The sequence below is a fragment of the Herpailurus yagouaroundi genome, unplaced genomic scaffold, assembly GCF_014898765.1.
Source record: "Herpailurus yagouaroundi ecotype Mexico unplaced genomic scaffold, PumYag 100, whole genome shotgun sequence".
NCBI lineage: Eukaryota > Metazoa > Chordata > Mammalia > Carnivora > Felidae > Herpailurus > Herpailurus yagouaroundi.
The window spans coordinates 18,368,239-18,386,348 of NW_024412391.1; the positions used below are offsets into that span (position 1 = coordinate 18,368,239).

Below are 18,110 nucleotides of genomic sequence, written 5' to 3' on the forward strand. Positions count from 1 at the left end.
AGAAAGAAAGAAAGAAAGAAAGAAAGAAAGAAAGAAAGAAAGAAAGAGTTGAGCAGTAAGGTGCCAAGAGGTCAGAGGGGTGGAAAGCATGAAAAAGCCCAGGTACAAACAAGATGTGTGGTCATAAAGCCAGCCAATTAGTTGCACACCAAACAGCTTTCAGTTTCCTGGCACAGAGCACGATGGAACGGCTGTTGGCTGACCCACTTCTAAAAAGTGAGTTCTGATTGCTCCTTCAAAAGGGAGAAAAATACATTTCCCTGGGCTGGACTCCCAAAGGAAGCAACAAAACATGGTGGATAGAATACTGAAATGGGGAATTTGTAGGCCAAGGATCTGACTTTTGCTTATTACTTATCAAATTATAAAACTGATCAAGTCACAATTGGGACGATATTCTGAGCAAGTGGACTGTATTTTCTCCAAATGTCAGAGGACTAGTCTTTTTTTTTTTTCCCAGTAAGTTCTAAATCAACCACAAATTCCCAAATTCTACCATTCTTCCACGACATAAAAAGAAGTGAGCAGGGAGCCTGGCTGGCTCAGTTGGTTGAGGGTCCAACTCTGGATTTTGGCTCAGGTCATGAGCCCAGGGTTGTGGGATCGAGTCCTATGTTGGGCTGTGCACAAGCATACAGCATGCTTAAGATTCTCTCCCTGCCCCCCTCCCTTCCTCTGCCACTCCTTCAAGCACACACAGGCACAATCACACTCTCGAAATTAAAAATAAAGAGTAAAACTTAAAAAATTAAAAAGGAGGGGCGCCTGGGTGGCTCAGTTGGTTAAGCGTCCAACTTTAGCTCAGGTCATGATCTCGAGGTTCATGGGTTCCAGCCCCGCATCAAACTCTGGGTTGACAGCTCAGTCCCTGGATCCTGCTTCAGATTCTGTGTCTCCCTCTCTCTCTGCCCCTCCCCTGCTCGCACACTCTCTCTTTCTCAAAAATAAATAAAAACATTTAAGAAAATCAAAATAAATAAATAAATAAACATTAAAAAATTTAAAGGGAGAAACCATGAAATAGGATACACATAAGGATACTAATTATCTAAGCCACTGTTCCTTTCATTACAAATGGCATTGAGATTTCATTACATTGCATTACAAATGGCACTGAGATAAAAGAGTTGTGGGGCGCCTGGGTGGCGCAGTCGGTTAAGCGTCCGACTTCAGCCAGGTCACGATCTCGCGGTCCGTGAGTTCGAGCCCCGCGTCGGGCTCTGGGCTGATGGCTCGGAGCCTGGAGCCTGTTTCCGATTCTGTGTCTCCCTCTCTCTCTGCCCCTCCCCCGTTCATGCTCTGTCTCTCTCTGTCCCAAAATAAATAAACGTTGAAAAAAAAAATTAAAAAAAAAAAAAAAAAGAGTTGAGTGAAAATATTAAACTTTAAGTCATTTAAACCTTTAAAACTGAAAGATGTAATTCCAAACATTCTTTCAGTACATATTTATTGATCACCTCCCATGTACCAGGTTTTATTTTAAACACTAGTACATTAGCATGCTACAGTATATCCAGTTTATAATTTGGGTCCGTTTTTAAAATAAACTTTCTAAAAACAAAGACTTTAAATGTCAATTTCCCTCAACATAAATACTTAGGCCATTTTAGCTGAAGGCTGAGTTTGCTTAAAAGAACTCTTAAAGGTGGTCCCTACAGAAATTACCTATGCCTGACATTTTCGGTAGTTTCAGTGAGGTCTCTGGCAGGGCGACAGAAGACTGACCAGCTGTTGTGGAATTGCAATTTTTTAGGTGATAAAATCCTTGAGTGATTGCATTCTGAAGACCGTGCACTTCTGTCTTCCATTCTTTCTAACTGGTAGCCATCCAACAATAACGTTTAAGTGTTTTATATCCTGCTATGTTATTTGAATTTTGGGTAAAAAGCAAATTTGTATCTTTCTGAAAAGATGACTAATCCTACAGTTTCCCATGCAATCGAGAAGCAGGTAGCCATCTGTCTGGGAGGGTGAAAAGGGTGTTTGTCTGCTGGGTAAATCAAACAAGACAACTCCATGGTCATCCCTAACTCACTTTTCTAAGACCTCTACGCTTAGAATCTTAAGAGGATGCTGTTAGCCATGCCACATACCCTCTTTACTTATTTCCAACTACTTGCTACCCAAGTCAAAAGATTATCTAAAGCAGCTCAGTAGGAAGGTTACTACATCAAAGAATCACAGAATTGGGGAGCCTCGGTGGCTCAGTCGGTTGGGCGTCTGACTTTGGCTCAGGTCATGCTCTCACAGTTCATGGTTCGAGCCTTGTGTCGGGCTCTGTGCTGACAGCTCAGAGCCCGGAGCCTGCTTCCAATTCTGTCTCCCCCTCTCTCTGGCCCTCCCCCACTCACAGTCTGTGTCACTCTCTCTCTCAAACATAAATAAACAATAAAAAAAAATTAAAGAAAAAAAAAGAATCACAGAACTTAATCAAAGATTATAAAAAAACAAAACAAAACAAAACCCTATCTGCTCCCAAAATAACTCCCAAAATGGCTGCTTTATGGAGAATATCGTACCAATCAATCCTTTCAATGTCCGATTTCTGTTCAAACTCCATTCCACAATCATACTCTCCTCTCCCTCTACCTAATCCAAAAAAGATCAGAACACCTAATGTCCCATGAGCCATCTGGCCCAGTGAAACAATAGGTATATGTGCGCCCACACACATACACTGAGTACATACTCTGCTGTTTTGCATATACTATCTGTTTTACAACTGTTTTACATATACTATCTCTTTCAACTCTCTCAATAGCTTACAGATGAAACTAGAACTTACAAAGGTTAAGATTTAAGTAAGGGTACACGGAAACAGAAGCCAGAATTCTTTTTTTTATTTATTTTTTTTAATGTTTATTTATTTTTTAGAGAGACAGAGTGTGAGCAGGGGAGGGGCAGAGAGAGAGGAACACACAGAATCCAAAGCAGGCTCCAGGCTCTGAACTGCCTGCCGGCAAAGAGCCCGACGTGGGGCTCGAACCCTCAAACTGCGATATCATGACCTGAGCTGAAGTCAGATGCCTAACCGACTGAGCCACCCAGGCACCCCAACAGAAGCCAGAATTCTAACCCACATCTACAAAACTCCAAAGCCTGTGTTCTTTCCATTTCATTACAAACCAAGTGGCTTGCAAAATCCCACAAGCCCCAAACAACTCTTCCTTTCTTAAAAAGCCCCAGGAGAAGAAAAGCCACAAGACAGATAAAGGAAATAGAAGATGCAATAGGAAATCTATAGGAATTCAATTAGCACTATGACCTAGAAGCACAGAGCCACGGAGTTCCACAGGCTGATGGCTAATATAAGGAAGAATGCTATGGTGTAGTACACACATTTAAACCAGGCCAGGAAAGCAGACACAGGAGTAAACAAGGAGCAGGAATCAGGAGCAATCCCCTGCACCTTTGCACCATGACCTCTGATACTCAAAGGACTTTCAATTACACCTACAGCCAACTGTCCTAGAACTCCCGCCACCAGAACTCACACTGGCCTTCCACCAGATAAAATCAGATCTTTGGAGAAACTTTAGACATAGATAGAAAGGAGTCCTTTTCTCCTTGCTAACTCACCTTTTCCAAGGTAGATCATGCCATACTCTCGCCCCTGGGGAGTCTTGTTTTCTATTGTGAAACAGACTTCCTTCCCAATCAGCTTCTTCCGAAGGAACTCTCGGGCAGGAAATGCCCAGGGCTGAAAGACAAAACAAATGTGTCACGTAAGAACTGCCTAGCTCCCGACTATAATCAGCATTCAAGCAACTTCATTCCTTCAATACCCTGGCCCTATGCTAAGCCCTGAGGGGAATATAAAAATGAAATGCACATAACACAGATTGCACACTTAGGGGGCTCATAAAAAAGGAGAATCTAGCAGTTGACTTAACTAGCACAGGCCCTGAAAACAGGCCTCACAGCTTCCCAGATATTGGCAGTAGTACTTTCTCCTCCACCACTTTCTATTCAGATCTATAGTTTACTTCATGAATAATAATTGCCAATAATTTTACAGCACTTGCCATGAGCCAGCCACTACTCTAAATGCTTTGTATTTATCAGCCCACTCCTGAATGGGAAGTCCAGGCTCCAGGAACTCACCTAGTCAAAGGGAAAACATAAAGAACAACCACCTCCATTTGTTTGTCTCTTTCCAGTTTGCAAAGTGCTTTCACAAATTATTAAACTAGCCTGAAAGCAGCTAAAGGCACTGTCAGAGTAAGTGCAAGGTTCTAGTGCTCCTATTTCCCAGAGTGAGTATCCTGCTCAAGAAACAGCTTTGCTGGCGCACCTGGGTGGTTCGGTCGGTTAAGCATCCGACTTCAGCTCAGATCATGATCCCACAGTACGTGGTTTCGGGCCCCATGTTGGGCTCTGCTGACGGCTCAGAGCCTGGAGCCTGCTTCAGATTCTGTGTCTCTCTGTCTCTCTGCCACCTCCCCTGCTCACGCTCTGTCTCTATCTCTCTAAAATAAACGTTAAAAAAACTTAAAAAAAAAAAGAAGAAGAAAGAGCCTTGCTTATACCCAATCCCCCTACCTTTTTTAAGAACAACAGAGTTGAGAAGGGCAAGATCTATTCTCCCCAAAATGTCTCCTTTTCCTGCTGTAGTCTGAGGCTGTGCCCGTGGGACCCAGGTCCCACAACCTTAGGGAAGACACCAGTAACACGCCCTGGTAAGGGGTCATCTTGACAACTGTGGTTCTTTCAAGTCACCCATCTAAGGCTCTGACACAGGAGGTGAGCCACATATCCACATAATGCCAAGGAGTCTCCATGTGACCTCCAGATCCCCACCCCATCACTTCTAGGATGGTACAAAGGGAGATGTCTCCTCTGAAGCAGTCCTGTGTCAGCAGCCACCTGCACTTGAATTTACAGTCTAGACCTAGCTCAGTGCCCCCAAGTTCCCTCAGAACAGAAATGAGGAAGGAGGGCGTATGAGTTCAAGGAATATACGATCTGCAGGAGCTCAAGTGCAGGAAAAATGCAAAGTACAAAAAGGAAAAGTGTATACAACATGCGTACGCTGCCTGTTACAATCGCCTGGAGCCACAGGGCTGAGGCTACACATAGTAAAGGCAAACAGTACATGACTGGCCTGGGAAGGAAGCCTCTGCTAACCTTTTCAGGCCATTAAGATTATTCCATGGAGTTATCCAACAAGCTTTTCTAAAAGAAAACGCCCATATGACTTCCCAGAAACCAGAAGTCAATCAAAAGATGGCAGTTCACCAACCCGCCGGACTGGTGTTCACAAAACTAGTACTGTTGTATAACATCAGTTCTGAACGCTTCTAGGAAGAACTGATCCTGTGTAAGTGCTCTCAAAGACAGAAAAACAAGCTTATCCTCACTCATCTAATGCTCTCTCCTCAAAGCACCCAAGAGCAAAAGAGCCAATTACTCAATGGTCATAGAAAGTTCACCGCATTTTCATGTCCCATCTCTACCCCCTTAAAATGAAAACAGCCACCTGTCACCAAAAAGAGTCTTATAATTGAAAAATGAGCCCAATTATCAGCCACATCACAAAAACAGTACTGAATAAACTAGCACAGCGTCCTCCATTTTTATTACCTTAGTGATCCACTTAAAAAACATCCTCGGCTACAGGTCTGATGTTCAGGATTCAGTTTTGAGTAGCACGCTAATAAATATCTAAAATTCAGTAATACACGCTTTGCCTAAAACTTGGATAAGCTCTGACAAAACAAGTAATCTTAAAGGAACTTGATTAAAAACTCCTTTATCACGGGTCAGTTCACAAGGAACTATGTAGCACCTATGAGGAAACCTCCAATTTCTACCAACTAAACAAAATTACTAACAGATTTTAAGACTTGCTGAAGGAGCACCCTTTTCTTAGGACCTCATGTTTTACAGTTGGTCAGTCACTAGGCAATAAGAGAAAGCCATACTCTAGGTCTTGGAAAGGACATATACTTAATCCTATAAGAAAACTAATTTAATTTCTGTAATCTTGCTTTCTTAAACCAGCCTTCTCAAGTTGTGTTCCATCTAGGGTTGGGCAAATTCACTAACTGCACAACACTAGCTATGAAGAGAGGCAACAGGGACCCATGAGAGCTACTGATCAAACCACTCCTCACAAGGGCAACAGAGCATTCCAGGACAAATCTTTGTGCAAGTGTCCATACAGAGGACAGCCTGCAGACGGCTGTCTGCTAGAGAGGGCTATCCCAACACAGCCTCCCAGAACAACGCTAGGAACAAGAATGGGAAAGTTGCCCAAAGCATTTATCAAGGAAGCTCCAGAATGGCCTAATAGGAAGAACAGCTGTGGTCCTTTCATGATGTCTCAGAGCTCAATCTAAGAAGCAAATGGCTAGTAAGCAGTTGAGACTCAAAATTCCCTTTTTCCTTTAGAATGCCCAACGGCTGGCAATCTAGCAGCTTGCACTCTGCTCCCTGCCTCAAGCAAGGTCTGAGGTCTACCACGATGAAATAAGTTTTTTAATTCCCATCTTTTCTTCGAACCAGATGGACTGCTGAATTACTGTGAGAGTGTAAATCCTTAAAACTAGCTACTTTTGGCCATGGCCCAGTGCTCAATACGTCTTGTCCCACCTTCTTATCACCCCACCCACTGTGCCACATGTGTATGTAACTAATCCCTCAAGGCCCCATGACCCTACCACCCTAATTCTCAAAAGGCCCACTGAAAGCAGGACTGTTAACACTCATTTCTGTATTTCTCCTGAAACCAACACAGAGCTTCACACATAACAGAACTCAATAAATCTGTGGGAAATAAGTATGTAATTCCCACAATGCCCATCAATACAGTATCTAGGCTGCCTAGAGTAGCTAGGCAACACTGGAGATTAGCCTGCAACAGGGCAGAGAGGCCTGGGAACATACAGTGGAGCTGCTTTTACTGCCACACGGCTTGGGAGAGCTGAGCCTCTTTGAAAGAAGATATGATGAGGGAAGTATGATGTGGGAAGGCAGAGAATAATCAACTAAATGATATTTGGGACAGTGATACAAAGGGAAGCAAATGAGCAATACCATCCTGGACTCTACCTGAATGTGAAAAAAAATGGACAACCTGCTCCAAAACAGTAAAAAGCCAGAAAGAAAGGGCACTGCCACATTCCACAATCCACTGATCCCCCAAAGGAAACGCTCAGGTTTTTTACCCTCATTGTTCACATGTTGATTCACTGTGTATCAGTTTTGTGTTGGGCACTGACTGGGCACAAGAAGAGAGATGAGAGATAAGGTCCTTCCCCTAGACGAACTTACAGTGTTGCAGAGAAAGACATATAAGCAAGGAATGAATGTGAGAATAATATCTAGCAAGGGAATAAATGAAACTTTGTTTCAAAAAGATCTGGGAGCATATAGAGAAAGGGTTAGAGGGGAGGAGACTGAAGGCAGAAGCAACATTATTTCAGCATTCCGAGCACACTATCAGAGTGAAACAAAGAACAATAGGAGTAGTAATGAAGTTTCAAGGATGCAGAAGAGAGATCTTAAAGGAGGCAGACTCTCCAGGTCTTGATAAAGGCCTGGACGTCACAAGGCAAGGGGACAGCAAGGGAAATCAGGTTTCTGATTTGGGTTATCAGTGGGCATCACTGGTCCCTTGAGCCAGAGCAGCTTCAAAAGCACAGTAAGGGGAGAAAACCAGATCACAGCAGGGAAAAGAGAGACTAGATTATCAGGACAGAGAAGAAGTGACTGTGGCTAAGAAAGGGTGAAATCTGTAGCCATCAAATACTTCATGTCTCAGGGACCTTTGAAGAGTTACCAGGAGAAACTTAGTGAGACAGGGTTGCTCTGGAAGAGGGGGAAGAAAAAAAAAAAAAAAAGCACCACACTGTATAAATACATGAAGCTATAATAAGGGCTGGGATCAGATCACGGAGTATTCTCTCAGCTAGAAGAGTTCCTGTAAGATTTTATTGTACTGTTACATAGGATACAGTTAAAATATTTTAGAACAAGTTCCAACTGGCCTTGTGTTTCTCTGCCCTAGATTCCCATCCACGAAACAGGAAATTAAAACCCAACCCTTCTTTCTTAGAGACTACATTGCTTCTTTCTTCTGGGGCAATGAACTTGATCAGCCCTAGCCAGCCAGGGTCAACTCTTCTCCTCACAGGAGCACTCAAGCTGTTACACAACACACAATTGAAAGGTAAAGAACTATTGAAAATGCTGGTCAAGAAAAGCACTTATAGCATGCAAAATTTGAAAAGTGCTATGAGAGAATTAATCTTCAGGGATTAAGTCTAACAGTACTAGGAGTATTTATAACAAATTAACAAATAGCAGTAGAGATTACAAGTAACATTCATCAAGTACATTATAGACATGTGCTAAGTGCTTCACGTGATCTTGTTTAAGTCTCCCAAACAACGTCTACACTATCACTATTCCCAATAGTTGTGGTCACTGATGGAGGACCAATGAAAAAGAATTTCTTTGATCTACTTTGTCATTATCCCAAGAATCTAACTGGATTACTGTTGACGGCAGAACTATGGGTAAGTTGTCTCTATCACTATTTTCTATAATATTGCTTCACTATTGTAATTCAAACAAAATGCCCCTTTTATTATAGATTCTTTAAAACACATGTTTTCCTTAAACAGAAGATCCACCATGAACCGCCTTTTTTTCTTTACTTCCACGTCAGGAAACAGCAGAGGAAAGCTGAGCTACCAAACTTGCCCAACATCATCAAGTTGGGGAAAGGACAAGTAATTAGAACCCAGAAATTTCACTTCTAATGATAGCCAAAGCACTACTTAAGAAGACACAAGAACTGAGGTTTCAAAGTATAGGAGCCAAGAAGACTAGACCATACCAAATTTGTACTCACAGCAGCTACTAGGAGATGGAAGAACTCAAGGAGTTCAAGATAGACCACAGACAGAGGTAGAGTGATAGGGCAAAGGAGGGGAAGGCAGGACAAGCTCGTAAGTCTCTCAAATCGCCATAACACAATGGTTCTTGACTACTGAGCCATAAGCTACCTTGAGAAACCAATTAAAAACTCCCTCCCTTGGGGCACCTGGGTGGCTCAGTCGGTTAAGCGTCCAACTTCAGCTCAGGTCATGATCTCACGGTTCATGGGTTTGAGCCCCACCTCGGGCTCTGTGCTGACAGCTCAGAGCCTGGAGCCTGCTTCGGATTCTTTGTCTCCCCCTCTCTCTACTCCTCCCCCACTCACGCCCTGTCCCTCTCACTCAAAAATGAATGTTAAAAAATAAAAAATAAATGAAAAAACTCCCTCCCTTAACAATGCATGTTTACACAAAACTTTGCAAACAATTTCAAGGGGTTCACAGATGGATCCAAGATTAGGAATCTGTAATAAAGCACAGGCATTCAATACACTCCCATTTATGGAAGTGAGAATGTCTGCTTGGACAGGCGATAATGTATCTCTGGAAGGAGACACAAGACACTAATGACATCAGTAGTCCCTGGAGAGAACTGGATTTTTCACTCCATATCCTTCTGAATTTTGAACGTGAACGAAGAATTCAAACACAAATTAATAAAAGAATGCTGCCATAACCAACGGCAGCCTCCAATGGCTGAGAGACTACCTAGGAAATATTCCAACCTATGTCCCATGAGAAGGAGTGACAATGCCGACAAGCGTGCAGAGGTGGGAAGCCTATGGGAAAAGGCAGGAAAGGCAGGAGAGACAGGCCGGGCCAGGGATTCACTGCTAGCGGTGTTGAGTGTGTGAACTCTGCCAGCCACACGGGTGCGTCCAGAGTCATCGTTCCTGTGACACAAAAATACTCAAAATACACAGGAAAACAAAGAGTACAAATGTGCATCAGTCAAAGACATTAGGCTAGAACCCGGGTCCGCAGCCTCAGGGAAGCCTCTGGAAGCACCCACCTCATCCGGTGTATCTTTTGCATCAGGCTGTGTGGCAGCTGCCCGGCGGGCAAGATTTCCAGCTCGAATGTTGCTAAGGTTGATCTGCCTCTCAGGAGGAGGCCCTCCACGGGGCTGTCCGCGGACAATGATAGCACACCCTGAGAGGACCTACGGAGGGGGAGAAAAAGAGAAAATTAGTGGTCTAGAGGTAATCTCACCATAATGTAAGGTGTTCCCTCACCGTATCCCCAACATACTTGGCACCTTGGAGGCATTCAAATAAACGAATGGGATTGTTCTTAATTTCATTATGAGAAACACCCACAGGAAACGCTGGGCTACATTCTGAAATGACAGACCCAGAAATAGTAGTAGGAATTAAACAAACAACAGAAAAGTCATAAAAGAAATAGACTGTTCAGGATAAAGGGCATGTGAGACATGGAGATGAAGGACCTCTGAAATTTCATGCCAGCAAGCACCACCACCCATGCTCTTTTCAATTATTAAGAAGTTAATGTCTCCACCCACACATCCCGTTTAGGAGGGAAGCAAGCAACGGAAGGCCTAAGAAAAGGGGAAGCTGAAGGAAGAAGCCCCTACACTCCACCCACAAGAGGCCAAGTACACCCAATGCTGCACGTCCCTTGCGGACAGCACTCAGTCTAGGCCAAGGGAGACACACAAAGTGATCCAGAAAATCCACGCTCTCTAGGATTAAAACCTTCTAGCTCTAAGAGGCACCTTATAGCTCCCAAGCACAGTAGCTCCTTTTATCTCTCTAATCAAAGGCATCAGGCATAGAACCCACTTGCAAAAGAGCTCTGAAGCTCACTAGGATTTAACTTAAAATATCTGCAGGGGAGAAGGGAGGATCTCAAGTGGGAGAACAGAAGAAAAGGCGTATAGAAAAAAATGACAAACGTCACCCAAGCTATTCAAGTTGTCTTTGCTCAGCAAGGCACAATTTAATGAACAGATGGACTGGAGCACTGGCTTCACTAGATCTAAAAGACTCCCAATCTCACGCTTCAGAACAAGAAATAGGTGCTGAAAAATTAGTGATAGGCTGGCGAGATCTGCCAACATAGAGCCCTTCGGTACACAGCACCGCAGAGTTCTCCATAAAGGAACGATGCTTGGAAAGGAAGCCACCCCTATGTACGTTTGCTAAGCTGACATTTCTCCCTCACCTCTCCACTTTAATTAATTCTTTAAATTATGAAATATTAATATAAATACAGAAGCACATTTAAGCACCTATGTACACTTAAAAAAATGAGCAAACTGAATAACCACCACCCAAGTGAAGAACTAGAACATGCTAGAACCTAAGCTCCCTTCTGTGCCCTACTCTACTTGTAGCCCCTTCCCCACCGCCATTATGACCACCCCTCCCTTACTCTCCTGTACAGTTTTACCATCTAGGTATACATCTCTACACAATGTAGCTTCATTTTTCCTATTTCCGAACTCTCTCTAAAGTGAGTCTACTGTGTGTGCCCATATGTCACTTGCTTCTTTTGCCCTTTGTTTTTTGTTTCTGTTTTGGGTTTTTGTTGATGTTGTTTTGGTGAAACTCATACATGTTGATGTAAAACACCTGTTTATTCACTTTCATGGCTATATATTTCATTGTATGAATAGAACATATTTATCCAATCTACCTTCTTACAGAAACTCTGTCCAACAAATATACACATTCCAATTAAAAAAAAATAGCGTTCTGATGAATGCCTCAGTATCACCAATACCTGAAGCACATACCTTGGTCTAAATGACTCTTCCTTGGCTATACCAGGACACATATAATAAATGATGGTCTTCTTTATATATGGCAAGTCCTGCTCTTCATTTATATCCTTTCTGATCAAGTGTCACCATTCACCAGCAATTAAACTCTATAGCTTCCAACCAGACAGCCTTTCTAACTGCCTCTCCTGAGAACCCATGCCCTGGGCATCATCCCTGGGAACTGACACTCTAAAAAAGACAAGCTCTCAAAGTGAAGCCAGGAAAGAACAGGTATCCTAGAGCACAGGATGTCTGGGGTTCCTGAAATGAGAAGCACCAAAGGAAGTAAAGGAAAAGAGTCTGCATCTGATTCATTTATAGTCAATTCGTCATAATCAGGAGAACAGCACATTGCAGAGTACCTGTACTTGAAATCACTGACGCACAAATTCCAAATGGGGCTGAGGAGAGCCAAACTACATCCAGCATACAAACCAGAGCATCTGTCCCCAATGCCTGCACCTCAGTTTTAGTCAACTTTTCACAAAAAGTAATAAAGTACTCCCAGGAGACCTAGTGCTTCTCAGTAAGCCCAGCTGGAAAAGCTAAGGCCCACGTATAAGAAAACCCACCTTGGTTGATCAAGGTTAAACCCTGATGAGTGAGCAATGACCCACGCTAGGAAAAAAAAAAGTCCTGATTTCTCAAGTCTGACCAAAAACCAAACAAAATAAAAAAATAAAAAAATAAAAGCAACAAAACAAAACAAACACACACCACACTGAAAAGCTCAAGAACAGAATGACTGATGAAAAGAACCCTCCTTTGTCCCCTAAATATCAGAAAGGTGCTATCTCTAATGCCTCTACTGAATAACCTAGGTCCCTGGGAGACAATAGGTCTATAACTATTACCCTGGCAAACAACTTGTGCATAGGAATTTTGCAAAACTTCCTTTGTACCTCTTCCTCTCTCCCTGAATGCTATTCTGAAGACTGCTGTCAGAACATCTCTGCATTATTGCACCAAATATGTCATTCAGACAATAGTCAATGCTTGGATTAATACTAGAGAGAGAAGACTTTTACTTTACAGGTTGCTTGACACCTTTTATACTACTGAGTATACAAATTCAATCAGCAGGCACCAATTCAACCTCCTAAGCAACAAGAATAGATATTCATCGTGGGAGACATTGCCATTCCTATCCCCCCAAGAGGAAAAGGCTGACACGTGTACATCTCTCCAGTAAAACTTGCTCCCCCACATTTAGGCATGGCCTTGGTAGAAAAGTAGGAAAAGACCATCTGCAGACCATTAAGAAAGAAGAGACCTATCTATAAGAGAGGAACTAGTTTCCTTCCTACTATTTATAGAACTGAAATAGTTCAACACACACTGCACCTCCTTCTTGCTATCTCCATTTCTCCTTCTAAGAATTGTTAAATTCCTTTCACCTGCCTCATTTGCCAATAGTCTTTACTCAACTTCTTCCTCAATAAAAATATATTAATGGCCTTCTCTTATCCAACGTTCTTCACCAAATAAAGCCAAGGAGAAGTAGCTCCATTGGAAAAAAATTTAAAAAGACCAAGGTTTATATATCAAATTTAAACTGTATCTCCTATAGCACCAAAACAAGTCATTTTTTCCTCTGTGAAAGACCTGACATCTAAGCGTATTAATTTTTTAAATTTTATTCATTGACTTATTCATTTATTCATTGGTTAATTCAATGCAAATATGAGTGCCTACTATGTGCCAGGTATCGTTCCAGGCTAGTGGCATACTCAGTGAAATATAACAGACCAAAAAATCTTCTCTTAGAGAGCGGACATCCTAGTAGGGGGAGACAAACAATAAACATAACAAGTAAATAAAATACATTGTTAGTTTATCAGAATTTTAATTTCAGAAGAATAAGGTTAAGATTGAGAGGAAACTGTCACGGATAATTGTTCTGCCAAAGCTGTACTGATTCACATTGCAAACTTTCATGGATGCAGTAATTATCCTTAATTGCTAATTTATAGGGCATAGAAAGCAAGTCATATGGTAACTGCTTTATCCAATTATATTAATAAAATGACATATTCTAGAAAAATGATCTTAGCCCTACCTGATACAGCAGGAGGTTTGTGAAAACAGCTGTCACAATGAATCAGTTTGACTGAGATAATGGATTAGACATTTCTCGGCTCTGCCAATAAAGGCTGCAAAGGGACGTGGTGTGATTCAGAGGACCTGGCTTCAGGGCATAAGTTGGACGGTGACAAAGGCTGAGACAAGCCAGCTGAGAAGGAAAATGGGAACTCAAACTGTTCACACCCACATACAGGTTTATTGGGAGAGTTACCTAAAGTCAAACGCTTTATGGGCAGCCACTAACATGTTGCCCAGCAACAGAACACCACATTAAATCTTCACTAGACCCTGACAATTTGGCGCACATAAGTCTTAAACCCCCAGACCACAGACATAAGGAAGACAGAAAACTTATAGAAAACCCTAGTCATGCTACACTTAGCATGTATACTGGTTAAGAAGGTGATGGTACAGAAATCCATTTAAGTATATCAGTAAAGCCAGTATTTTTTCCATAGTACCAAGAATAAAAATCATCCTGGCCTGAGAATGGAATCTTATTAGCTGAGAACACCTCATTAAGCTCTGCAAGAAGAACTAGCTTAACATATATATCTGCCTGTTAAGATTCTTTTTTTTTAATTTTTTTTTTTAACATTTTATTTATTTTTGAGACAGGGAGAGACAGAGCATGAACGGGGGAGGGTCAGAGAGAGACGGAGACGCAGACTGAAACAGGCTCCAGGCTCTGAGCTGTCAGCACAGAGCCCGATGCGGGGCTCGAACTCACGGACCGTGAGATCATGACCTGAGCCGAAGTCGGACGCTTAACCGACTGAGCCACCCAGGCGCCCCTATCTGCCTGTTAAGATTCAAGAGAAATCTCTTAGCAACACCTGCCAATATGAAGACTTAATATAAAGAATAAGGGCAGCCACCTGATGAACACTAACACGTTCCCAAAAGGCCTGAAATAAACCCTGATGTTTACAGCCAAATGACTTTCAAAAAGGGTACCAAGATAATTCAGTGGGAAAAGAATCTTTTCAACAAAAATGGGCTAGAAAACTGAATATCCACATACAAAATAATGAAGTTGGACCTCGACTTCATACCACATACAAAACTTAGCTCAGAAAGTATCCAACTTTAAGAGTTAAACTATAAAACTCTTAGAAGAAAATGCAGGTATAAATCTTCATGACCTTGGATTTGGTAATGATTTCTAAGATAAGACACCATCTTACAAAGCACAAGTAACCAAAAACAAGATAAAATGGCCGTCAAAATTAAAACAGTGACTCGGGCGCCTCGGTGGCTCAATCCATTAAGCGTCCAACTCTCGTTATCGGCTCAGGTCAAGATCCCAGGGTCATGGAATCAAGCCCCGCAATGAGCTCTGTGCAGAGCATGATGAACCTGCTTGAGATTTTCTCTCTCTCTCTCTCTCTCTCTCTCTCTCTCTCTCTCCTGACTCACTCTCTCTTTCTCTCTCTCTCTCTCTCCCCCTCCCAATACCCCTCTCCACCGCTGGCATGCTCTTTAAAAAAAACACAAAAAACAGTGACTCAGGGACACTATAAAGACAGTGAAAAGACAACATTTACAAAACATATCTGATAGGGGTCTAGTACCTAGAATAAGGAAATACTGTAACTCAATTTAAAAAACAAAGCAACTGGGGCGCCTGGGTGGCTCAGTCGGCTAAGCATCCGGCTTCGGCTCAGGTCATGATCTCACAGTCCGTGGGTTCGAGCTTTGCATTGGGTTCTGTGCTGACAGCTCAGAGCCTGGAGCCTGTTTCAGATTCTGTGTCTCCCTCTTTCTCTGACCCTCCCCTGCTCATGCTCTCTCTCTCTCTCTCTGTCTCAAAAATAAATAAATGTTAAAAAAAAATTTTTTTTTAATAAATAAAAAAATAAATAAAAAATGACGCAATTAAAAATGGGAAAGGGGTGCCTGGGTGGCTCAGTCGGTTAAGTGTAGGACTCTTGATTTCAGCTCATGTCATGATCTCACAGTTCATGAGAGCCCCACATCAGGCTCCAGGCAGAGCCTGCTTGGAGTTTTCTCTCTCCCTCTTTCTGCCCCTCCCCTGCTCACACTCTCTCGAACTTTAAAAAAAAAGTGGGGAAGGGACGCCTGGGTGGCGCAGTCGGTTAAGCGTCCGACTTCAGCCAGGTCATGATCTTGCGGTCCGTGAGTTCGAGCCCCGCGTCAGGCTCTGGGCTGATGGCTCAGAGCCTGGAGCCTGTTTCCGATTCTGTGTCTCCCTCTCTCTCTGCCCCTCCCCCGTTCATGCTCTGTCTCTCTCTGTCCCAAAAATAAATAAACGTTGAAAAAAAAAATTAAAAAAAAAAAAAAGTGGGGAAAAGATAGGAATACGTTTACCCAAAGAAGATATACAAATGGCCAGTAAGTACATGGAAATGCAAATCAAAGCCACAATGACATATCACTTCACAGCCACTAGGAAAGCTATAAGCAATAAGAGAGACAATAGTAAGTGTTGGCAAGGATGTGGAGAAATTAGATCCCTCATACGTTGTTGGTGATGCAGTCATTTTGGAAAACAGCCTGGCAGTGCCTTAAAAGTTAAACAAAGCATTAGCACAGGACCCAGCAATTCCACTCCTAGGTATATACCCAAGAGAATAAAATATGTCCACATAAAAACTTGTACACAAATGTTCATTACAATGTTGTTCATAATAGCCAAGAAGAGTGGAAAATAACCCAAATGTTCATCAAGTGATGAACGGATAAATAAAATGTGGCCTATCCATAAAATGGAGTATTATTCAGAAATAAGAAGTGAAGTACTGATTGATACTGCAACATGAATGAACCTTGAAAACGTTACAATAAGTGAAAGAAGCCCGACGGAAACAGCTACACCCTTAATGATTTCATTTCTATGAAATGTCCAGAATAGGCAAATCCATAGGCAGAAAGTAGACTGGTGGTTCCCAAAGACTGGAGGGAGGGGAGCAGATGGGTTTAGGGTTTCTTTCTCTTTTCAGTACTGAAGAAAATGTTCTAGAATTAGACAATGGTGAACGTTGTATAAATACAGGAAAAGCCACTGAATTGTATGCTTTAAAAGGGTGAATTTTATGGTATGTGAATTTATTTCTAAAGAAAAAACTTTCTTGACATCCAACATGGAAGTATAAAAACTTGAGGATATAAAACATATACTTCGCTACAGAGGATTGCCATATCTAGCAGAAAGGTTAGGTGCTTAGCTGAACAACCCTAACAAAAAAATGTTTTAAAAAAGGCAGTTGACTCAGTAGCAAAAGCCAGCCATGGTGACTCACCAAAGAATGGAGGGCCACTGTAAACTTTCCAGTCCTCTAGAAATAACAAGGTAGAAGTGACAGGAAGGAAGCAGGACTTCAGCAAAATCTACAAAGCTCAAGAATGATGAAAATGGCTGAAAACAATAGAAGCTTTTTCTGAGAAACCACACAGCAACGAGAATGCACTCCTTTCCCTCTGTGGCACAGAAAGAAGAATGAGGAAAGTCACTGGGCTGAAAGATCCACAGTGCCATCTGGAAGCATGCAACTGCCACAACCCAGGTTGCATGTGCAGGGGCTGTATGTCAGAGTGACAGAGAAGCAGGCCAGGGACCCTTCCCTGGACAAGAAATCTTCTCTACCTGAAAATACCATCAGGGGATCAAGAAGAAGCTGTTGTGGATGGGGTAGGAAAGCTTTTATTAAATACATTTTCATGAAGCAAAAAACTATTAAAAAAAAAACAGGATTAAAGTAAGAGTAACTGAAGAGAAACTAAATTGTGGAAAATTTCGGAAAAAGTGTATCAGGAAAAAACTTCTTGGCAGCCAGCACCGTTGCCTCCACAAGAAGAATCATTTCTTGAAAATTAAAAAGTCATTGAGACAAAGAGCAAGCAATCCCAAAAGAACATAAGCTGTGTGGTCTGGGAGGTCTTTCCCAGAATACTCGCCAACACAGCCAGCTTTTTCTTTCTTTTTCTGGCAACAGCAAGAGGCAAACCTAAATTAGAGGGCCAGCAATCAAACACAATGAACTGGAAGCCCCTGGACTCACGGCAGGCCATTTCAGTTGCTGCAGGCGCACCAGCGCATCCAGCAGAGATGAGTGTAAGTAAGCAGCTGCGCCGGGGGCCAGCTATACCACAAGGTCCTCAGTTTGAAATCTGGGGAGTTTACATCTCAGAGGGACCAGAAGGGTCATCTACAGAGAGAGGGCCACTAAGAGAAGATCTCATCCAGGCCCTTTTATTTTAGAGGTGAAAATCTGCAAGCAAAACAAGTAAAATGACTTTTGCTTACAATAAAGTATTGACGGCCGAGCAAGGACTAGACATAAAGTCCCCCAATCCTGATGTTCCACCATGCTGCATGTAGAAACAAGCTT

At 42.4% G+C, this 18,110-nt stretch overlaps 1 protein-coding gene across 1 annotated transcript in view; it reads right to left on the bottom strand.

Annotated features, from left to right (window-relative positions):
- SND1 (staphylococcal nuclease and tudor domain containing 1) overlaps nucleotides 1-18,110 on the bottom strand; it is a 426,272-nt gene that overhangs the window by 386,698 nt on the left and 21,464 nt on the right. Inside the window, exons 2-3 of the mRNA XM_040472057.1 lie at nucleotides 9,898-10,047; nucleotides 3,580-3,700 (exon numbers count right to left, since the gene is read on the bottom strand). Coding sequence (XP_040327991.1) covers nucleotides 3,580-3,700; nucleotides 9,898-10,047 — 271 coding nt within the window. The remainder of the gene's footprint in view (nucleotides 1-3,579; nucleotides 3,701-9,897; nucleotides 10,048-18,110) is intronic.